The following is a 24,071-nucleotide window of genomic DNA, read 5'->3' as shown; positions in this document are numbered from 1 at the left end:
GCATTGTCTTAAAGATAGCTTTTTTAAAAAAAAAAATCAGTTCAATAAAATGTTTTGATGTTCACTAAAATGCAGAGTACATTGTTCAATACTAATCTTTTGAGTAGGTGTAATCAAGAGATTTATTTTTAAACTCTAAATTAGTTTTCTAAGCATGAAAAAATAAATACTCTATCTTCCAGTTACACATTTTGCTTCCAATCCGTAGCTTAGATTGTACTGATACTTCACTGGACATACCAGTCGGAGAGAGACTGTCCTGGCCAGGAGGAAGGGTCAAGTAGCTGGAATCACTCAGGATCAGTCTGGAATTGTTATGCAGAAACAAGGGGCAAGACAACTAACAAAAACAAAACGATTTGCACAAATTACACAGTGACCATGCTATTAATTGGTTCACAAGAGAGAGTTTAATATGTTTCTAAAACAAGTATTCAAAAAAATTATTCATAATTACTGCTGTAAGTTTTTTCTTGGATGTGTAATGCCATTCTCCTACCATAGAAGTCTCTGTATTCCTCAGGAAGTTCTTCCAGGGTTTTTAATGCTCTATCCAAAATCTGTATTGCTCTTGAGGCTGCAGTGAGATCTTTGTTTCCATACGTATCTGTTTTATCATAGTATTCAGAAGGAAGCTGCTTCCAGAAAACATTGACTCCAACTCCAAATTCCTCAGAAGTCACATTATGGAACCACAAGGCTGGGGGAGGGGGGGGGATCGTGAAATATATTTTATACATGTACTAAAAAAATATTTAATTTTATTTATCAACCAGTAATTGATTTACAGTGACAGCTTTACAGGAAGATGTTTCAAACTTGCAAACATATTAACTCTAAATACACCCATGTTTCTATAAATTGAAGATTTGAAAATTGTTCTGAAAATATACCAGTATTTGGGACTATAGATTCTTTAGGCTAGATTAGACCACTAAATCTAAGAGGAAATTTATAGTAGTGAGTTGTAGCTGGGAGAAGACTGCTAACCACAAATGCCAGTGAATGAAGTTGAAGCCATTTTTTGCTGATTCTTCAGCTGAACATCAGAAACACTTCAGAAAGTCCCTGTAATCCTTGATTTAGGACTGGTCATTTAACTTCTATTCACAATCATGACAGCCTCAGAATGGATCTTTGAAGACTCCAAGACATTTCACATTTCACCTAACAAACTAATTTAGATTCAAGTGGCATCCAGAATACAACTTCAAAAATCTACTCCTCATTGTGTTTTTGTCTTTCCCTTTCTTTCCTGCCTCATTCATGTATGCTTACCAGCAGGGACGTGCAGTCACTAGAGGCAAGGGAGGCGGAGCCTCACCACTCTCCTCAGGAAAAGAAAAGAAATTTAAATATTTTTTTTTAAATAATTAAAGCCAAGATAGTTGCTACCAGATTCCAGGTCACAGTGGCTTGGTGTCTGCTTAGTGTTAACCAAAGCAGGAGGCGAGAGAACTTGGGGCCTCTTTTCCATAAGGAATTTTTCGCCTTCTAAAAGTTAAGAAAGAGTTAAAAGGCAAAAAAGTTCAGATGGAAAAGAGGCACTAATTCTCCCGCCTCCTGATCTGGAAGCAGCCAATCATGTCTTCTTGAGCACGCTTACGTTGGGCGGGTTATTTCGGAGGGCGCGCTTCAGAGGAGAGAGGAGTGGGGGAGAAGGAGGAGGCTCGCTCTTCACCCCTCCCCAACCTTCCCAGGGTCCAGATTCCCTTCGCTGCAAGCCTTGCTGTCTCTTGCATCCCAAAGGTGGGTGGGTGGCCCCAATTCTTCTCTGGGGGGCAGGGGGTGTCTCCTGGGGCTGCTGGCTAGATAGACTCACGAGGAGCGACTCCTTCCCTCCTAGTCCCCCTGTGGGTGGCTGGAAATGTCCACGCATTTCAGCCAGCCACAAAACGCTTAGCCGGGGGTTTCCTTACAAGAGCCAGGCGGGAGAAGCCCTCGCTTCTTTCTTGTGGAGATGGGCACTTTGCATCGCGGGAGCTGCCAAGCGCCTTTACTGCAGACCTGGGCGCTTGGCGGCTCCCACGATGCAAAGTGCCCCGCCGCCCACCCGCTGACCCGGCCTGCGGCCGCTGCTTCTCCAAACTCCGCCGCTGGAAGTCTCGGATTGCCTCTGGGGGAAGGCTGAGTGAGAAGCGGAGCGAAGCTTCTCCGCGGCCTCCTGCAAGAGCCTCTGCGCAGCGCCGGGAGGCCACGGAGAAGCTTCGCTCCGCTTCTCACTCAGCTTTCCCCCCGAGGCGATCCGAGACTTCCAGCAGCGGAGCTTGGAGAAGCAGCGGCCGCAGGCCGGGTCAGCGTGTGGGCGGCGGCATCGGGGGCGGCGGGGCACTTTGCATCGTGGGAGCCGCCAAGCGCCTTTGCTGCAGACCCGGGCGCTTGGCGGCTCCCGCGATGCAAATCCCCCCCCCCCCCACCGCCGAGGCCGAACGCTGCCCTGCTTCGCAAAAGGATGCCCAGCTGAGCCTCACCAGGCATAAACCTCACCGCACGTCACTGCTTACCAGTTTGAGGTCTAAATAGACTTCTACTTCTAAGGATACATATCTAGTAACTACAAACATCATTAACTACTTTGATTAAAGAAAGTATTTCTTACAGCTTTGCTTCTATATGAAAACCACTCTCGGACTTTTTGTTTGAAACTGAAAAAAAATTTATATTAATTTTATGATTTGACATTATAATTGTTTAAGATAATTCCACTGTGCATTATTGAATTTTATATCAAAAGGTTAATGTTTTTTATATTAGTAACTGTACCAAAGAAAGTTGGAAGGTACAGTTTTCTTATTTTTCCCCCTTTCCTTATTGTCATGCACTTTCCCCCTCCTGAAGTATATTGAAAAATAATTACTTATTATAGACACCAGAACTGAATTTTACACTCGGTATACATTAAGGCCATGTAATTTAGTGCTGTTCAGAATTTAAAAGTCACATTTATTTTCTCTAGCTTTTTTCATCAGTGATTTATTTAAAAAATACTTCTTATACCTTTTACAAAATTTTTATTAGTTAGAGTTTGTATTAAGTATTTGGTTTCATAGATTCTCACAAATAAGTGTTCACTTATTTTTTTGAACTCTGGCTTAACATGATATGCGAATAGGGAGACATATTAAGGACAAAAACCATGTCAAAAGTCATGGTTTTTCCATGATACACAGTATAAGTCAGATCACTATAAGTCATGGCTGAGATAGAATTGCCTTTTTTGTGGTTTTAAATACAATTCACTGCACATAAGCATGCAGTCATAAAAAAGTCTCCTGTAACTGATTGACTGACTGAATTCTAAGCTGAATCAGGCCAGAGTAGACAGTTTTATACAATCCTTTAAAAAAAAGAAAATAGCTGAATTTGTTGTTGGTTTTCTTACCAGGAATGAATAAGACGTCTCCTGCTTCCAGCTGACATTCATAACGTCTAGCCTTGATAAAGAGAGGATATTTCTTCATGTTTGGTTTATCCACATCTAGTACCTCAGACTTCGTGCCTAATGAAGATTACAATGAACAATCAATGACAATGCTTCTATTAAACTGTATTACTCTTAATGCTACCAGCATAATATTTACACCTCTTATTTGGGAGTAAAACATCCGGGAGAGAAAGATTGTATGTCTATGTATATATAGACACACATAAATACTATCTGCCTCAAGTTGAGTGCTGGGCTGACAAAATGATGATTTTTTCCCCCTTTCTCTAGCTCTTTTAAGCTATCAAATGGTACTAAATCAATTTTAACTACAGTATGGTACAATTTAAGTCTAAGTCTTAAATTAGACCAAATGAGACATCCTTTCTCTGCAATCTCAGAAACACTACTGTTTAACTGATCAAAGACATTAATCACACTATTTCATTCCAGAATAGCTTTCCTTTATTCAGTGAATGCCAGCTTTGGAAATATATGTGATTCAAGCAAATATCAAACGACAAATCTGCTCTTCGGTCTCATCTAGAATGCAGATGGTGCTGCACAACGCAACTGTCAACTGATCTTTAGCAATTTGCATCTCATTAGCAACTGCCTACTCTAGTTAGCTATTTTAGTGGTTGAAAGGGGCTGTGTCCCTTGATTTGCTTTTTTTCTTTTGTGTTTATTTAAAGTTTATAGGCAACACCACAGGATGGCTCAAGTAGCCCTTGAGTTACAACTGTAATGGAGCCTGCCCATTACAGTCGGAAGTCAGGACAGCCATTAAGTGAAGCACCTCATTTTATGACTCTCCATCTCTGCTCTCCCCAATGCAAATGTGCAGGTCATTAAATGAAGCATGGGGTACCTCAAGGTAGGAGAGACCTTGGTAATAGTAAAAGTTCCAGTAATTTAATGTCTGTTTATGAAGTTATCGTGTGTATCCTGGTCAAAAATCAAGCTTATCCTGGAGGGTAAACAAAATAATATCCAAGTTTATGAAAAACTTTAAAGTTTACAAATGTAAAAAATGACAAACAGATTCAGGGAAAGAAGCCCAATCAAAAATTATTAAAAATGCACAACAAATAAAGGCAACAGAATACTCAACAGAATTTTGAATCATGCAATGTTATTAACAATGATGAAGATTAAAGAAAAACACCATTGTACACAATGCAAGATAAATGGTACAGAACAGGGGTCTCCCTGGGCCGCGGCCCACTACTCGGCCTTGAGCCATTTGGAACCAGGCTGTGGAAGTTCAGAACATGCACAAGCAGCAGGCACAATCCGTTTGTGCGAGCAGCGGAACCATTCGCTCCCTGTCCCCCAGTCCACAAAGCTGGATAGGTTGGGAAACTGATATAGAAGGTAATGGTTCACCAACAAAAGCGCGCCCGATGAAACCGCAGCGAGAAAACCGCGAGTTCTAAACCGCGCTGACGAATGAGCGCAGAAGCGCGCCGACAACAGCACGCCAACAGAAGCGCGCTCTAAACCTAACCCTGAACCTAACCCTTACCTTAACTTAAATCACGCTTCTGTCGGCGCGCTGTTGTGGGCGCGTTGATGATGTTGCGGTTTTCACGCCGCGGTTTCATCAGCGCGCTTTTGTTGTGCGCACATTTGTCGGGTCACGGAAGATAACTACTTTAAAAAGTTGTAAAAGGGGATTACACCAAATGTCTGAAAGGTAGTTTACTGACAACTACTAAATATGATCCAGGTTTCAAAAGCAAAACAAAGTTGAGTTTGTCCGACACTGAATCAAAGAACATGAGACATTTATTCCAAGGGACCCTAGAGATATCTGGGCAACCGATGTGGAAACTAGAACATTACAAATAAGGGAAATGTGATCAGATGCAGCAGGAGTGTTCTTCAACCTTTATGTAGTGTCCCCTTTTAATCTAGGTAACCCATACAAACACACCTGATAAATATAAATATGGTGCATCACGGGGACTGAACAGTACAACTCGTTTCTTTCCTGTCACCTGAATTAAGAAGTTATCCATTATCTACAAATATAAAAACAGTAAACATTACTGAGCATGTGATCATGTAAGACTTTCAATATTAAATTAGAGTTGTCATATTAGCAGTAATACTCATTTACGGTGACTCTGAAAACAAGGGCAAATCATGAACCTTTGGTCTCTTGCCCTTTTCTTACGTGGAGAAATAGGAGATTCTCCATTAGTAAAAGAAAAAACATATAGAGAACACTTAGCATTAAGACAAATTTTCACATTATAAGATAAAATAACCATATCTCGTCTCTCTTTATATCTTTACCTCTGGGTGCAAACCCATGCAGAGAGATTATATATACCAACGATTGTAGTATTAGCAGCAAAACATTGCATTATTTCCTGCCCTCCCTGCTTCACTGGGGACGTTCAAATAAAAATGTTAGTGTCCTGCTCATTAGTTTAATCCCCAATATACTCCAAGTACAGATCGTGCTGTTGTTTAGGTAGATTGAAAGATACTGCTTTTCAATCAAAATCTTTAGGCATAAATCCAAATATACAGAAACCCTTTTTCTAACTGTTAACTATATAGCACTGGTAGAATGGAAATAAATTTTTGAAGATAGTAAAGTAGAAATAAGACTTTTGAAGGGGATATATTACTAAAAGAAATCTGCCCTGGAGAATTACCGTATTTTTCGGAGTATAAGATGCACCTTTTTTCCCCCAAAAGAGGCTGAAAATCTGGTTGCATCTTATACATCGAATGCAGCATTTTTTGCCTCCTGACACCCCGTCCCCTTCACCAAAATGGCCATGCATAGCCTTATGAAGTCTTTCAGAGAGCTCCTGGGGGTTGGGGAGGACAGAAATGAGCAAAAAATGGGCCGTTTTTTGCCCTCCCAGCCCCCAGCAGCACTCTATAAGCCTCCATAAGCCTATGCATGCAATTTTTTTTGACAAAAAACAGGCCCGTTTTCACAAAAACGGGCCATTTTTTGCTTGTTTTTGCCCCGCCCCCCAGTAGCACTCTGCAAGCCCCCCCCCAAGGCTATTCATGCCTTTTGTTTATTTATTTTAAAAAGGCCCGTTTTCACAAAAAACAGGCCGTTTTTCGGAGGTTTGCAGAGTGCAAAAACTTTTTTTCCCTTTTGGAAAGCTCTTTAACTGATGAGAATTACATTGATCAAGTGCTATGTCAGCAGATTGTCAGTGATTTCCTTCTCCAGCACATGGATAAATACACCTGGAAACATCTACCTACCTACCTACCTATTCTCTCTCCCTACCTACCTACTGTATTTCTCTCTCTTTCTATTTCTCTCCCTCTATCCCTCCACCTACCTACCTACACACACACTCTCTCTCTCCCTACCTATTGTATCTCTCTCTATCCCTCTATCTACCTACCTACCTACTCTCTCTCTCCCTATCTACTGTATTTCTCTATTTCTATCTATCTATCCACCTACCTACCTACCTACACACTCTCCCTACCTACCTACTTTATTTCTCTATCTCTCTCTATTTCTCTATATATATATCCTTTTATCTACCTACCTACCTATTGTATTTCTCTTTCTTTCTCTCCCTCTCTATCCCTCTATCTACCTACCTACTTTTTTTAAAATTTGCCTCTTCAAAACTTTGGTGCGTCTTATACTCCGGTGCGTCTTATACGCCGAAAAATACTTTTAATAGATTACCATGCTCCTTTTAGAGGCCTTTGTAACCAGTCAGAGAAACAGGATCCATAGTAGAGAAATGAGGAAAAGATGTTTACATATTTACAAGAAAAACAAACCCAGGAGCAAATTAATATATTCCATGTGCAGCACTGAGATAAGGATAGTCCTTGGTTAACAACTGTAATTGGGATCAGACTTTCCATCATGAAGTGATCTGGTTGTAAAGTGTAATGTCACTGACTGCATGATTTAGGGATGGCAATCCTGGCAATGCTCACTGCCATCGTTAAGTGAGAACCTCAGGTCATTAAGCAAGTGCCAAGCAGCTCACAAGCAGACCACCAGGGTAGTAAGGTAGGTTGCACGACATATGCCATGAGGCTAGGAGTAGCTGTTGCCAGGTGAGGAGAGGGTGGTAAGTAATCTACAAGGCACAGTATGAATGCAGCTAGAGGTGGCTGCTATCAGGTGGTGGAGGATGCAAGAGACTCACTGGAGCAACCTTTGGCCTTTCCTGCTGGCTTCCCCATTGAGTTTGCTTGTGGGAAGCCAGCAGGGAAGGTTGCAAATGGGAATCATGACACCGACTGATGCTGCAACTGTCACTAAGTGTGGGCCAGTTGCCAAACACCTGATTGCAATCACATAATATCAGGGGTGCTGGGACACCTAGAACTTCAAAAACCAATTGTAAGTCTTCTTCAGGGCCATTATAACTTCAAATTATTGCTGAAACGAAGACTACCTGTATCTCATTTGGAGGAACACAATATGTCTGACTAGACTTAATATAATACATTGAGGGATATTCAGAAAAAAGCTGATGGGTCTTTTTAAAAAAGCAGTTAGCATATGTCAGAACATATTCATAATACTACCAACAAAGCTTGGTCATGCTAAGAAACAAGAAACTAGAAAGCTGCCCTAACTGTATATAGTTTTGTAAATAGTACTAGTACAGTTTCAAAAGCAGATATGGTGTCATTTTATCTATCAATCTAAATGCCTAATTGAATCAGATATAAGAGAAATTCTTTGTCACAATTATTTTATTCATCAAAAACTACCCCAAACTTCTTCTGTTATCCAATACTCAAGCTCTGCTCCAAAACCCTGCCATCAAATTTTCTTCACATATGTCATTGCTCATTTATTATATCCCATTAATAATCATTCCTCCAACTGAAATTATAGGAACAAAGTAGAAATGGCTTAGTCTAGAATTAAGGCTTTTCTAGTTGTATCTAAATGGACATGTTATATCAAGCACAGATCAGAACAAATATTATAGGAGGGATTCCTGAAGAACTTCGTAAAGATCAGAAAGTTTTACAATTGTAAAAATAAAAATATGTGTCACTGTCTTTTTGATATTCAAACTGGATTCATTGTGTTTTAAGAGTTTATTATTGTTTGATGGAGTATAAATCCTTAATTTTGATTTAGAAAAAGAAGTCTGAAAGTCCTGGCTTAGTTTTAACACCTACAGCGTTCCTTTTAAATATTTTTTAAGGAAACAACACAAACCCCTCTTCACATGCAGGTTAAAATGAGTGTAGCATACTTTTCATTAATAAATGTTTAAGAATATATTATTTACCTATAAAGCCCTTCATGGTAGTGGATCTGGGTACTTGAGAGACCGCCTCCTGCCAATCACCTCCTCGCGACCAATTAGATCACACAGATTAGGCCTCCTCCGAATCCCATCTGCCAGTCAGTGTCGACTGGCGACTACGTGGAGGAGAGCCTTCTCAGTAGTAGCACCGACCCTTTGGAACGATCTCCCCGTGGAGATCCGTACCCTCACCACCCTCCAGACCTTCCGCACAGCCCTTAAGATCTGGCTATCCCGTCAGGCCTGGGGTTAGATTGTAATCCGTCCCCACCCGAATGATGAATGTTGTGTTTTATTTTTAATTATGTATTGTTTTATGTCTCACTGTTTGTATTCCCCTCCCCATGAATTGTAAGCCGCCCTGAGTCCCCCCAGGGAAAAGGGCGGCCTATAAATAAATTTTCCATTTCCATTTTCCATTCCATTTACATCATAGTGTGTCCAAAGTTGTAGACCTTCTGAACTTATGCGGAAGACACTCGAGAAAAACTGTTCCTTATCAAAGTATTCTGGAATTTGAATGTCATCTGCCAAGAAGGGAAACTGCTTTCTCAGATCTGCAATATCCTGAAATAAAAATATTTATCTTGACTAGAGTTGCGTATTATGCTAAGTTATAAAACAGCATTTAGAAATCATAGCAAGGTTCATACAATACACGAAGCCAAAAGCAAACCATTCTTTGGCTTAGTGCAATGTCATTTACATCTGAAACCTCTGGAAGAGGAAAATGACTATTAGGGTGTTACAGAAAGACAAAAGGACCTTAGACCATAACTGTAATTCTGTTAGTTTCCCCCCCCCTCCCGAACTGCAAAATCTCTTCAATTTGAAGAGATTTTGATTAGCTTGGGCTACCAATAGGGCATTTAGAACAAGCCAAATCCATCAAATATATCCATGTGTCAACTGAGCAAGTTCAAATAATACACAATAAGCATGGATAATTGGGCTTCATTTGAAACACTTCAAATCCTACATTCATTTCCAGATTGTGAAGGAATTGGGGCATGCATCTCAAAAAGGTATAGAAAAAATATGAATATGTTAGGAGCAGTTTTAATATTGAACTGCTGAAGTTAATATGGGTAAACAAGATAGCAAATGGCTGAGAAATTCACTCAACAGTCCAATAAAATACTGATTTTCAAATGTCTTTCCAAATCATGAGTCAGAGAGTTGCAAGGCAGGATAAAACTCTTTTTGCAAAAACATCTATTTCCTCATCTGTCCCAGGAAATAACAGTGATAACACTAGTCAATCCTTTTCTCTATCAGCTTTATGATTCTCCATTCTCTCTATTTAAACATAGTAAAAAAGCACAAACTAAGGACAGAATTTATGTAAGTTTTATCTGGGATAGCTCAGAGGTGCACTAACATTTTTAGGATGAGTTTTTATCTTACACAATGTACTCACCTTTCGGGGATCATCTCCCAATGATCGTAAATAATACTTTTCATCCTTAAAAATACAAACACATAGAAAATAAATTGCAATGAATAGGCACATTAATATTTGTCTTATCAAGTACCATGTAGTTTGATAGCTGAAAAAGAACCTACACTAAAAAACAGCTGAACTAAACTATTAGTAAGCAAATAATATATTACCTCTGAAAGAAAATAATCCGAATGTTTGATTTCAGCTGCTCTTTTTACAAATACATCAAAAGGCAATGTTCTGAAAATCAAAATAAAATTACCAAATTATTTTAAACGGATGGACTGACTGTTTACCAATAATTATCTCAAAACATCATCTTTGATCAAAGAAAAATGATATAATTAAGAACAGCTGTTTAACATTAACACATAATTTAAATGCCACTGACATCAATGAAATGAACTTCCTGAAACAGACTAAGGATCAGCTTGATATTTTCCGCAGATCAATTACTGGTAAATTTATGTTGGTTGCCATATAAATGGATTCAATTCCTCTAGTCAATTAATTAATCTAGTGAAGCATATCCACTAGCAGAATTAGGAATAGAATACTCAACAATTCCCAGTCCTGTCTACTACTCTGCTCCCAAAATGCTTTCTACAAGATTGGTGGACCTCCCAAAAAATCCAGATAGTGATGCTAATGGCACTGGAAGGGGAGTGGGGGGGAGAGATCAGGAACTACGGTAGGAAAGATAATGCTCCCTTTCCAGCTTAATAGTTGAAAATTCCTCCAAGAAACTGCATGAAGAATTCCTAACAGTCTGAAGAGACAGCTGGATCCTCACTTCCACATGACACAATATTTCATGTTTGAAACGAATGGCTTTATTTCCAATGATTTTCTCATACAGACATTAGCTCCCACCAAAGTACTTGATACAATATCAGCTTATGATTTCTGTTCACATTTGTGGTAGTATGCAGAATTGCTTCCATTTTTTTAAAATAAGAACTCTGACTATAAGATAGAGTACACTATGACCTGACTGTAGTTGCAATGGGTGACTGACTGAGGCGCAGAGAAAGTAGCCATAGAAAACAGCGTAGACAAATTACAGTAATTGGATTAACTGGATTTGAAGATTACATCAACCTATTTGCTTCATTAGTTAAAACAGTACTATTTACTATGGTGGGAAAACAAGTTTGCATAAGAGACAAGTAAGAGAATGTGAACATTTGGTCTTAGATACATACACACTTAAACACAAAGCCTGACAACTGTAGCCATCATGAAAAAAGCCATAAGGTGAGCCATAAGATTTATTAAGGCAAATAGTTCTATAGCTGCTTGTTTTCTTTCCCAAATGGCACATTTCCAAATTGGTTTTGAGCTAAGAGCCGAGGTGGCGCAGTGGTTAGAGTGCTGTACTGCGGACCACTTCGGCTGGCTGTTATCTGCAGTTCAGTGGTTCTAATCCCACCGGCTCAAGGTTGACTCAGCCTTCCATCCTTCCGAGGTGGGTGAAATGAGGACCCAGACTGTGGGGGCGATATGCTGACTCTGTAAACCGCTTAGAGAGGGCTGAAAGCCCTATGAAGCGGTATATAAGTCTAACTGCTATTGCTATTGCTATGTGACAAGTCTAAATCTAACTAGAACAGCAACATCTGAGCTGCTACCAGTTCCCACTTACAAAAACAGAGTAAAGCTTGGAACAGAATACCTATACACAAAGTTCTTACTAAGGAAGTTCATCTGTGGCACAGTGGAAACATGAACTTTTACTTCTTTTTTCCCTGATGCTTGACAAAGGTAATCTACTGTCCATTTGGTTACACAAGGGCCCAGATCTATTCCTTTCAGTACTGCAGGCTTTCTCTGAGAATGAAAAAAAAAGTTATTTAATTACATGCCACTATTTTGCTATTAGAAACAAACAAACAAACAGTTATGCGTTATCTTCTACTACCAACTATCCAAACCTAAGAAAAGCATATCTTTTCTTAGAAAATTGTGTACCAATAAAATGAACGTCTATATTTCTAACTCATGATTTTTCTAACTGAGCATGCTTTAATGAAATACATCATATTAATCTTTATTCTAACGGCAAGATAAGCAGTAATGAACACCCTACAACACAGTACTGGATTAATCTACATTTTGCAGTTTTGTAGTCTAATCCTTAGCACAACTATTTTGAAGCAAGGCCCCCAGATTGTAATTGATTTTCTAAATAATATATTTAGACACAGTTCACTGAACCTTATAGGTTCAAGTCAATACTTAAATTGTTTTTCAATAAATCTATGAAAGAGACCGGAAACAAAGTATTGTACTGGAAGAACATAGGAGCAAATCTAAATATTAAAGGCAAAACTCAAATTGACTATTTAAAATGGATATAGATTAGTATATTAAGAGACAAAGCTGATGGAAAGAAATATATCCTAAATCCAAAATTAAATTGTAACTTTTATGGTTTGTCTAATTGCAAACAATGCTGAATGCCTATCCTTCAAATTCAACACATTATCTTCTAAGCATTAGTTAAGGAAATGAATACAACAAGCACTATTAGGGCCAATATGCTTAAGGATATCTTTCCCTCTGCCCCCTTGATTTTTAAAAGATTCTTTTAAATAAAAATAAAACAATAAATATAAATCTCTTAGGGATATGCAAACTGATTCAAATCTGAAATACCCCACTTTGAGGGTGAATAGCTGTTTAGAATGCAAAATGGGCTTTTCAAGACTTTGGAAAATTGTTTGAAAGTGTTTCACATTCAAAACACATTCACCTTATTTCATGCTTGAACCAGAATATTTTGAATTCAAAACAGGTCACATCAACATGGTTGAAATCTATAATATTCTGCACATCTCTAGAAGTTACGAGGTTGAAAAATAAAGCAACATCAAACATAATCAGAATTTCTTAACAATGGTCCTGAGTGCCACACACAGCAGCTTTTTTTTTTTTTACAAATAAAAGTGTGGTTGGCTGCAATTGAATGTTGGGAGCATGCTTATGTGATCAGGGGAAAAAAACCTCAGAAAAATAAGATAAGGAGCATTCTAGGAGGCTAAAGACAAGACTGCTGGGGAATATTTATTCATTTGTGGTAAATTGGCATATTTACATCTGAACACATCCACTCTGGCAGATATCTTCTGAAAAGTGCAACTTAACATGCTACCAAAATTAGCCTGCCATCAACTTTCCAAACATAACAATTAACAAAGAAAAGGTTAATTAATGATCTCCATCTCCTGTTTTATCTGGAGGAGGAAAACACGCCTTGCTTTACGTGCACCTAGTACTAGTTTAGGATGTAAATACTAACCACGTAGGGCAGAGCAAGTACTAGATTAAACGCAGGATTAATTAGAAATGTATTCTTTTCCCATGTTATTGGAGAGACATAGGCTGATAGATGGAAGAATACAATTTAAAATTAGCTAAATCTAATTACTCTTATTTGTAATAGATATAGCTGAATAATAATTGATATTGATAGTAATGTATATAATGTGGAGTTGATACGATAAATAAGAATTGGATATGAGAAGGGAAGGTTGGAAATATTTTTGGACCATATACAAAGGTTATTAATCACAATAATTATCACTATTAAAAAATAGAATAAAATATATACAGTTAAATGTTAACTTAATATGGGGAAAATGTGACGATATACGGTATAATTATATAAAGAAGGGAGAATGATAATAAACTATACTGCATGGAAGATGGGGGGGGGGGAAAGAAATGTATCCTTTTCCCTGAAGTCCAAGAAACAAAGGACTCGTCTGACTATTATATATAGAACTGTTTTTTTATTAATACATTTCACCCCTTTTGATTTTTACTTATACCAATTACTCCTGTCTATTTTCCCACTAACAACCACCTGTGAGGTGGGCAGCACTGAGATGGATGGATGGATGGATGGATGATGGATGATAGATAGATAGATAGATAGATAGATAGATAGATAGATAGATAGATAGATAGATAGATAGATAGATAGATAGATAGATAGATAGATAGATAGATAGATAGATAGATAGATAGATAGATAGATAGATAGATAGATAGATAAAGATAGATAGATAGATAGATAGATAGATAGATAGATAGATAGATAGATAAAGATAGATAGATAGATAGATAGATAAAGATAGATAGATAGATAGATAGATAGATAGATAGATAGATAGATAGATAGATAGATAGATAGATAGATAGATAGGGGGGGAGAGAGAGAGAGAGAGAGAGAGACCGAGACCGGACTCGAACTCACAGCACCGTTTTTTTAGGCCACGTGCACCACGCTGGCTTTCTTTGCCACCTTATTTAGAAACGGAAATGCGGCGTTTGAGGCTCCGGGTTTTAACCCACCAGAGGATAGACGTCCTGCAAAAAACGCTCCCGAGTAACCCCGGTGTAGTGCGGGACGCGCTGCCTCTCCATGATGTCGCCGCTCGGTCACTTCCTCCTTTTGGGTCCGGCGGTGATTTCCCTCCGCTGGAAACGAGGCCTCGCGAAACTAAGTGACCCCCCCCTCAGCCCCGTAGGCCCCTACACCGACGGGGGTTTTGGGGGGGGGGTCCCCGCGAGGAGGGCCTGCTATACAACGAAGGGCGGAGCAGGCCCGAGAGGCGGCGCAAAGGCCGCTCCTTCGCCGCGAGGGGAAAAACCTGGTTCGCCGCCTGTCGATCCCCGCCGCTTCTCTTCCGTCGCCGCGGCACGACGGGGAGGGCCGAGGCGGGGAGTTATGGGGCTGGCCCGCGGAGTCCTCTGCAGGCGCTGGCAGCTGCTGCGGGGGTTCCCCGCCGTCCCGAGTGGCTCGTCCGCCCAGCGCGGAGGAGGGCTCGGGTATCTCCTGCCTCCCTCCGGCCGGTGCCCGCTTCTGCCGGCGCCCCCCGCCCGCTTTTATAGCAGCGGCAACGGCGACTCCAAGTCGGAGGTGCGGGCGGTCTTCTTCGGCTTCCCCAACCCGCTGAGGTGGCTCCGCACCCGCCTCTACTTCTTCCTCATCCGCACCTACTTCGACCGCGACTTCAGCGCCCCGGAGTTCATGCAAGGGGCGAAGCACGTGAGTCGTTGGGTTGAGCCGCCCCGCCGCATTTCGGGGTGTTATATGTTAAAAAGAAGACCCCCCCCCTTTAATAGCAATATAGCAATAGCAGTAGACTTATATACCGCTTCATAGGGCTTTCAGCCCTCTCTAAGCGGTTTACAGAGAGTCAGCATATTGCCCCCAACAATCTGGGTCCTCATTTTACCCACCTCGGAAGGATGGAAGGCTGAGTCAACCCTGAGCCGGTGAGATTTGAACCGCTGACCTGCTGATCTAGCAGTAGCCTGCAGTGCTGCATTTAACCACTGCGCCACCTTGGCTCTATTTATTTTTAAAAGCCTCCCCTCCAAGGAAGCTTTGGGGTTCGCTTAGCAAGGGCTGCTTAAATGAGATTGGTGTTTATGGCTGTGCGACCTTGTCCTCTTGCTCTGCCTGTGGGTGACCGCATCCGTTTTTAGCTCAATCAATACAATCACAAGGCCCTGCCCCCGTCTGTATTTTGCATTAAATGAACCTAAACTGTGGATTTTTAAAATGTGCATAAGGACAACGCTGCATTGCAATTCTAGTCTACAGAACCTGCGTCTTTGTCTTTGGATTCTGCATCTCAAATTGAGAATACTGTACATCAGCTGAAAGACTGTTTTCGCTATAAGCAAGGTGGATAAAAATTGATTTTTTTATATTGATTTTTTTTATATATATATTTGTGCTGATAAATAAATAAAGGGAGACTAGTATAGATCTATTTCAAGCTATTTAGCTCTCATCAGCTAGCCATACCCTTGTTGGGAATAGAACCTGTGCTCTATTGCCTCTTAGGCAGATGTGTTGACCATTGAGCTACAGAGATCAACTCCTTATCAGCCAGGCCAGGGTGAAAGGTATATATTTAAAGTCACAACCCCTGGTATGCCCAAACATGGGAGGAAGGTCACACTTCCATTCTCTGTCCTTAGGCTCGTCACAAGAGACCATCCAGACAGAAACCCAATATTTATTTATCAGCACAAATATAACAAATGTAACAAAAAGGCAACAGTAAAAAATATTGGGTTTCTGTCTGGATGGTCTCTTGTGACGAGCCGAAGGACAGAGAATGGAAGTGTGACCTTCCTCCCATGTTTGGGCATACCAGGGGTTGTGACGATAGATAGATAGATAGATAGATAGATAGATAGATAGATAGATAGATAGATAGATAGATGATAGATAGATAGATAGATAGATAGATAGATAGATAGATAGATAGATAGATAGATAGATAGATATTGCATGTTTAATTTAAATCGGATTTTTTTAAAATTAATTTGGATTTTTTAAAAATTTAATAAAAAATGCTTTTGGAGTAAAAAAATCTAAATATAATTTTCAATTTAAGATACATTAATAATTTAGTTTACTAAGCCTGAAATGGAGCTCAGTTATGTAGCATGAGGCTGAATATTCTGCAATATTTACATTTTGGTAAACTCATTCAATGAATCCAAGCTCTGCAAGCTAGATAGGTCACCTTCATTTTGTTTGCAAATAATAATATTAAAGATTCTAACTACCAGCAAGAATGAGTCCTTTCATTTAAAGAGCACCTGTCACGAAATGCACAGGTACAGTATAGGTGGTACCTTGTTCAATAGTAGTAACTGTGAGAGGGATCTTGGAGTCCTAGTGGACAACCATTTAAATATGAGCCAGCTGTGTGCAGCAGCTGCCAAAAAAGCCAACACAGTTCTTGGCTGCATAAACAGAGGGATAGAATCAAGATCACGTGAAGTGTTAAAACCACTTTATAATGCCTTGGTAAGGCCACACTTGGAATACTGCATTCAGTTTTGGTCACCACCATGTAGAAAAGATGTGGAGACTCTAGAAAGAGTGCAGAGAAGAGCAACAAAGAGGATTAGGGGACTGGAGGATAAAACACATGAAGAACGGTTGCAGGAACTGGGTAGGTCTAGTTGAATGAAAAGAAGGACTAGGGGAGACATGATAGCAGTGTTCCAATATCTCAGGGGTTGCCACAAAGAAGAGGGAGTCAAACTAATTCTCCAAGACACCCGAGGGTAGAACAAGAAGCAACGGGTGGAAACTAATCAAGGAGAGAAGCAACTTAGAACTGAGGAGAAATTTCCTGACAATTAGAACAATTAATCAGTGGAACAGCTTGCCTCCAGAAGTTGTGAATGCCCCAACACTGGAAGTCTTTAAGAAGATGTTGGATAGCCATTTGTCTGAAACGGTACAGGGTTTCCTTCCTAGCCAGGGAGTTGGACTAGAAGACCTCCAAGGTCCCTTCCAACTCTGCTATTGTATTGTATTGTACTTCAGATCCATAATGGCAGCGCTTGTTAGCAGGCATCCACTCACCTGCTGTCCGCCACGCCCCTCACCTTGTTGTGTCATTACCGCATCGCCAGCCATCCCATTAAAGTGAATGGGACTGTCGGTGAATCAACAGCGGAGGAGCCGCTGTGGAACAGAGATGACAGTTACTCTTTAAAAATTATAATTATAATTATATAATTATATTGAGTTGATTTAAAGCAAGCCTTTTTACATTACATTACTAATCGTGATTTAAATTGTGATTTAAATTGACTCGATTTAAATCAAATCCACCCTGACTATAAGCATGTTAATGTAGTTGAGCTACAAACTTGTGCTTAATTGTGGGAATCTTAATTAAGGTAGCATTTTTTCTCTGTTTTCTAGGCCTTTACTGTTGTTTCAAGGCTAATTTCTCAGTGTAAATACGATGTATTGGAAGAACTGGTATCAAAAGAGGTAAAATATTTAATATCTCTCATGTATTGAAAATAAGATTCTCCTCACTGTTTCTTGAACTGAACATTTCTTTTTTACAGAGGACAGCATCAGCCAACTTTTCACAACATAGTGGATATATTAGGTGCCAGCAGTATAAATTTGGCCATGCTGGCTAAAAATTGTAAGCATTGAAGTTCTGTGTATTTGGAGAGTGTGAGAGGGGAGACCACTGCCTTAAGTTAATTAAAAGTGGAAGAAACAATTTGGATTTATATTTATATTCTATTCCTAAAGAAGAACAAGCAAATAGCATCTAAGCTGATAGCTTTTTATTCCTAGAAACTCCGACAACTTACGTTGATTTTCTTAAAAGGGCAACAATCAGGTTATGTCTTCTCTTCAGTGTAATTTAACCACCATAACTGTTTGTTCCCTTTATTCTAACTTAGGTTTTCTCGCAGTTTATCTAATTATTTAAAGCAAAACTGAGATGTTTTTAAAAAATACTTGGCTTTTGAAGTAGCAGGGGGAAATGGCAGCATAGCTTTCAATAACTATCTTATATAACTATTATACGGCTGATTAAGTGAGTTGGTGTAAGGGAATTAGTAAATACTAACATTAACAATTCCATTTCCAATCCAGATGATTCAAGTGTTAAGAGAGAAGCTCTCTTCATTGTCTGAAAACCACAGAAAAGCCCTGGCTGCGGAGATGGATGAAATTATGTTCACAGCAACGGGAGATGTGGGCATTTATTATGATGACAGTGGTATGCCTTCATTCTATTTCACACTCCTTAAAAGTATCCCTAAGTCTTTTTAAAATTTCTTCTCCATCCATTTAATTACACTATTCATTTTGAGCACCTGTCTGCTGCTTTGACTTGTGTCTGGTTTTGTATCGATTTCATTCTGCCAGCAAACTTTTGGCCCCTAGTAAAATCAAGTGGTTATTTTTTAAAAAAAACAATGGCTCTCAAAATGTAATTTAGGAATCCCTGGAGGTTCCTGAAACCCTTTCAAAGGGCCCGTAAAGTCAAATAACATTTTAAATTTCTCAGTTTTAATTTCTACGACTACTTAGTTACTACTAGTAACTGATAATGGACATAACCCACACAAACCAAAACTCCCTGGGGTCCTCAATCATTTTTTAAACATGTAAAGGGATCCTGAGATATTGTTCTAAAAGAGTGGAACCTGATATATAGAATGGACTTTATATCAACATGCAATTGAGAAGCTCAATGAGTCTGCTTGGCCCTTTAAGAAGATCCATAGTTTGCTAGTTAAATATATATATAATGTTTATTTAGAGATTGGTGAGAAAGGTCTTTTATACCTTTGATCATCAACTATACTCTTAAGAAATCAGTATGAGATTTGATGTAGTACAATGAATCAGACTCAGTATTTTTTAAAACTTCTCTTCTGTAAATTGGCCAGCAGGACAAACAACTTTCATAATTTTATTTTTAAGTTGAATTAATCACTTGAATGGCAAACATTAGAAATAATAATAACTCTAATTTATACCCAAGCCATGAATATTCCCATTTGATATCTGCAAACATACATAGAATTATGTTGTGTTGATTCTAGTAGGAGAAAGCAATTGATCTATGTCTATACCCCTTCCTAGATTTTTATTGGAAAGAGAAATGAAAATACAGGAGAACCACCTCTCCTGTGTTGGAAGTGGAAGCAGTTACAGTATTTTTCGGAGTATAAGACGCACCAGAGTATAAAATGCACCAACGTTTTGAAGAGGCAAATTTAAAAAAAAAAGTTTTTACACTCTGCAAACCTCCCAAAAATGGCCCGTTTTTCACAAAAACGGGCCTGTTTTTTTTTTCCAAAAAAAGGCATGAATAGCCTTTAGGGGGCTTGCAGAGTGCTCCTGGAGGGCGGGGGCTCCCAAAAATGAGCAAAAAATGGGCCCGTTTTTTGTCAAAAAAAATTGCATACATAGCCTTTAACAGGCTTATCGAATACTCCAGGGGGTTGGGGGGGGGGCAAAATTGAGCAAAAAACGGCCCATTTTCACTCATTTTTGACTTCCCCAGCCCCCAGGAGCTCTCTGAAAGCTTTCTACAGACTTTTGCAAAGGGGGAGGGGTTTCGGGAGGCAAAAAATGATGTATTCAATGTATAAGAAGCACCCAGATTTTCAGCCTCTTTTTTGAGGGAAAAGGGTGCGTCCTATACTCCGAAAAATATGGTTACAGGTTCTCTGGTAGCTGAAAGTAGTTGGCTGCAACTATGAGTGGATCATGGTTGAAGAGTCACATACAAAAAAACCCCCAGAATTCTGGCTGGTTTTGTGCATTGTGTTAATATTGTTGGTCTGCATCCTGCTTGTTATGTATGTTAATTGTTACGTATTTAGGAAACTCTGGACAACTACATTTTAGATTAACCTAATACAGAGCCGAGGTGGCGCAGTGGTTAGAGTGCAGTACTGCAGGCCACTTCAGCTGACTGCTATCTGCAGTTCAGCGGTTCAAATCTCACCGGCTCAGGGTTGACTCAGCCTTCCATCCTTCTGAGGTGGGTGAAATGAGGACCCAGACTGTGGGGGCGATATGCTGACTCTGTAAACCGCTTAGAGAGGACTGAAAGCCCTATGAAGCGATATATAAGTCTAACTGCTATTGCTAATACATGAACCAAGTATGTGGCAATTCATGCTTTGTCTCTGAAAGAGGCTTTGGGGCCATTGCTGTCCTCAATTTTTCACTCTGTGTGTTTGTGTGTGTGTGCATGCAGATGTATGTGTGTTAGAAAAAGAGAGAGATGTGTTCTTCATATATTATAATAAGATGTCTTTCACTGTTTCTAAATCAGGCAGGAAGTTTGTTAGTATCCTGATGTCATTCTGGTATCTGAGCAGTGCTGACATCCCTGATAAGACTCCAGAAGGAGCCAAAGTATTCCAGATTGTGCTTAGAGGTGAAAGCACGCCAAAAAGAAGACATCTTTTATTAGCAAACTACGAGTAAGTCAGTCGTTGATTTTTCTACCTGACTGTGGTTTTGTTCTTTGGGTATGATGAAACTTCAGTGTACTTTAAACAAGGTTACAACTGTAGTATATAAGTGATGCTGCAACTTGAGCAATATGCCTGACTAATCAAGAGAAAAAAATGAATTTATTGGAAGGTCAGTGTTGCAGAGGATAAAGATCACAAGCTGTACAGTATGAACAAAATGTCATAGGAAGACGAGAATAGCTTAAGTTGATCTTTCAGAAAGGCAAAATTTTATAATCAGTTTATAAAGGAAAAACTGGATGGGACAATTTCTCTGTCTAATAAGTTTATTTTAGCTTAAAAGCAGTATCTAAAGAGATGGGATTGGTTTATAAAAAGAACAATGAAGAGTTAATGCTGTAACAAGATAATATATAATTAAGAATTTTGATTGGAGTGATTATAGGATACCACTTTTATATTGTTTGTAGTCCACCCAGAATATTTGATTGGCAAGCACCATAACAATACTTTAATAAATAAATACATAGCCACATTTCCATTACTTTTACTGCTTTTAAAATAATGTCCAAAATATTTTTCCCTTTCTTCTATTGTAAAAGTAATAGAAGTTAATCTTGCAAGAATCAGTCTTGTGTGACTGTTTTCATCCACTACCAGAAGAGAGGTTGTGCAGATAGGATTTTTATTTCCTCCTCAAAGCTATTTGCAAAAGTCTGGAGGAAAGTCTCTTTGGAGCAAATTTGGGGAGTGCGTGAGTGGCTAAAAGCCATTTTGGTGGATCAAATGTAGACATTTGTCCTTAAGATGCTTTTCAAAGAAAAACTGAATCACTTTGTGTCTGGTTTTACCACGTAAGATTTCTAACTGCAAACCAATTTTCTCCACATTTTGTGATTCATATATTAGAGAAAAAGTTAATTTGTATATTGCAGGGCTGTTTTGGTATAGCTCTATATAGCTCTAGTGGCTTTAGTTATACTGTATGGAATTTTATCTTACATTCTCTTTCTTGTGTAATTTATGGGAATTAATGTCCAACGTATCTGCAGAACATGTGGTTGGGATGTCTATTCAAGAGTGATGGAAGCCAGAGCAGTATTCACACACATAAATCCAAATATGAGGATGGCTTTTAATAGGGCAGTTAAGAATACCTTTCTCCTTAGATGTAAATGAGAAGCAGAAGTTTAGATGGTTCTTATGCAGAAGATTGTGTAGATTTCCAGTTCTAAGAACTGAAAAATGACAATGAATAAGGGTCTATGTCATCTCTCCATTTCCCCCCCAACAATTTTCTCTTGAGTATAGTTAAAATATAAAAACTTCAGAATCTTGTATCACTTAAATTATTCTCTTGCAATTTTTCGTAGTGATCATAGTTGGTATTTTTCTTTGTGTTAATGACTTACAGATTTATCTTCCTTCTTTTAAGATCAAGGTTTCAAGTTAGCATGTTTTCTTATGGTTTTGGAGAGATTTTTGAAAATATGAGGGATTTTGCGTACAATAATAATCAAAGCCAATGAGATAAACCCTCAGGTGTTCTAATAATTAATAGACACTCTAGCAGAGAACAGTTCTGTAAGAACAATGTACAGTAAGTGTATTCTAAAGAAATGTCAGAATGACAGGAATGTTATGTTTCATTCTTACAGTTTTTCTCTGGCTCCAACTGGATTTTTGTATCTAATCTAGTCATCTCTGCTTTTTCTTAAATTATTATTTTAAGGGATACAGTTCTTATCTGAGAGATTTGGCAGCCAGGTCTTAAATCTATTCCTAGTATTATGTTTGCTCACCACTTTAACATTACATTTGTGTTTGTAATATTAAGGCCATTCACAAAGGGTTTGTTGCTTGACATGCAATTATTTTCATTATTTTACTTTATTTTTTCCTAAAGGTTTCGAAGAGAATTCACACAGGGTGTGAAGCCAGACTGGATGATTACATGGATTGAACACCCAAACCTATTGGAATAAGTTCCTAGTACAAAGACTTTCATATGCTAGTAATATTTTGGCATATCAAGAAACATCTCAAGATTTGTATGCCACGATACATAGTGGACTAATTTTATGGGGTTTGCCGGAATACCATCTTGCTCTGAACAATATAAATAATGTCTTTCCCATCAGAGTTGAAAGCACAGTTTGGACCAATGTGTAACGGGGAACATGTTAGGTTGCTACGATAAACATCTTGATGTGCTCTGGAAGAAGATAGTTCGTAGTTCATAATTGAACATTGCATCTTTTTTCTTCAACCATCTTCAGAAAGTGAAATGGGTGGTCTCAAAAAAATAAAAAAGAGAAAGAAGCGACCTTCCAAATATCAGATTTTACCTGACTCCATTGGTACTTAACAGCCAAGGTCTTGATTTTTAGGATCAAGTACACTAGAATGCATAATTTACTTTTCAATGGACATATTATCTGGATCCTTCAACAATGAGAGTAAAGATGTTTCAACAGACTTCATATTTATACCAGAATTAAGTTTTGTACTGTTTCTTTTTTTTTACTTTGGTACTTTTTCTGTATATTTGGTAATGAAAGTAAAACTATAATAGCCATGTGCAACTTTTAGCTGAGATCTAAATATGGTATAGTGGTATGTGTGGTGTGTGGTATGGTATGGTATGGTATGGTATATGGGGTAGGGTAGGGTAGGGTAGGATATGAACTTAATCGTGACCCGTCAAAACCGCGGTCCACTAAAGCGCGCCCGATTAAAGCGCATACCTGATGTCATCAGCAGCACGACAAATAAAATTAAAAATAAATTAAATTAAAATTAAAATTAAATTAAAGCAAGCCGATTCACATAAAGGTAAGGGTTAGGTTAAGGGTTAGGGTTAGGTTTAGGGTTACGTTAAGCGTTAGGGTTAGGGTTAGGTTAAGGGTTAGCGTTAGGTTTAGCGTTAGGTTAAGGGTTAGGTTTAGGTTAAGGGTTAGGGTTAGGTTTGGGGGGGTTAGGTTTAGATTTACGCGTTAATTTTAAGTTTACCGCTCACAGCGTGCTGTTTTCGTCACGCTGTGATAACATCACATACGCGCTTTCATCGAGCGCGCTTTAGTCTACCGCGGTTTTGTGGTGGAACCGAACTTAA

The 24,071-nt window shown here is 39.0% G+C and overlaps 2 protein-coding genes across 3 annotated transcripts; one reads left to right on the top strand and one right to left on the bottom strand.

The window, feature by feature from the left end:
* Positions 1–387: 387 nt before the first annotated feature.
* On the bottom strand, positions 388–14,608 carry TYW5 (tRNA-yW synthesizing protein 5). Of its 2 annotated transcripts, XM_032216248.1 has the most exons (8): positions 14,516–14,608; positions 11,832–11,986; positions 10,327–10,396; positions 10,133–10,177; positions 9,142–9,279; positions 5,364–5,451; positions 3,383–3,499; positions 388–700 (listed from the first exon to the last, which is right to left on the bottom strand). In XM_032216248.1, exons 1-8 carry the CDS (start codon positions 14,585–14,587, stop codon positions 444–446), a joined length of 942 nt encoding a protein of 313 aa, XP_032072139.1. In that variant the 5' UTR covers positions 14,588–14,608; the 3' UTR covers positions 388–443. The 2 variants fall into 2 exon arrangements, with proteins under 2 accessions (XP_032072139.1, XP_032072148.1); XM_032216257.1 differs by lacking the exon at positions 9,142–9,279.
* On the top strand, positions 14,585–23,453 carry LOC116507863 (m-AAA protease-interacting protein 1, mitochondrial-like). The gene is made up of 5 exons (XM_032216236.1): positions 14,585–15,212; positions 17,910–17,981; positions 18,609–18,735; positions 20,812–20,962; positions 22,863–23,453. The coding sequence occupies exons 1-5, from the start codon at positions 14,586–14,588 to the stop codon at positions 22,939–22,941; spliced, it is 1,056 nt and encodes a 351-aa protein (XP_032072127.1). The 5' UTR covers position 14,585; the 3' UTR covers positions 22,942–23,453.
* The last annotated feature ends 618 nt before the right edge of the window (positions 23,454–24,071 follow it).

Source organism: Thamnophis elegans, chromosome 1 (genome assembly GCF_009769535.1).
Source record: "Thamnophis elegans isolate rThaEle1 chromosome 1, rThaEle1.pri, whole genome shotgun sequence".
NCBI classification, from domain to species: domain Eukaryota; kingdom Metazoa; phylum Chordata; class Lepidosauria; order Squamata; family Colubridae; genus Thamnophis; species Thamnophis elegans.
The sequence above is the reverse complement of the archived record's forward strand: the minus strand, read 5'-3'. Positions and strand labels throughout refer to the sequence as shown.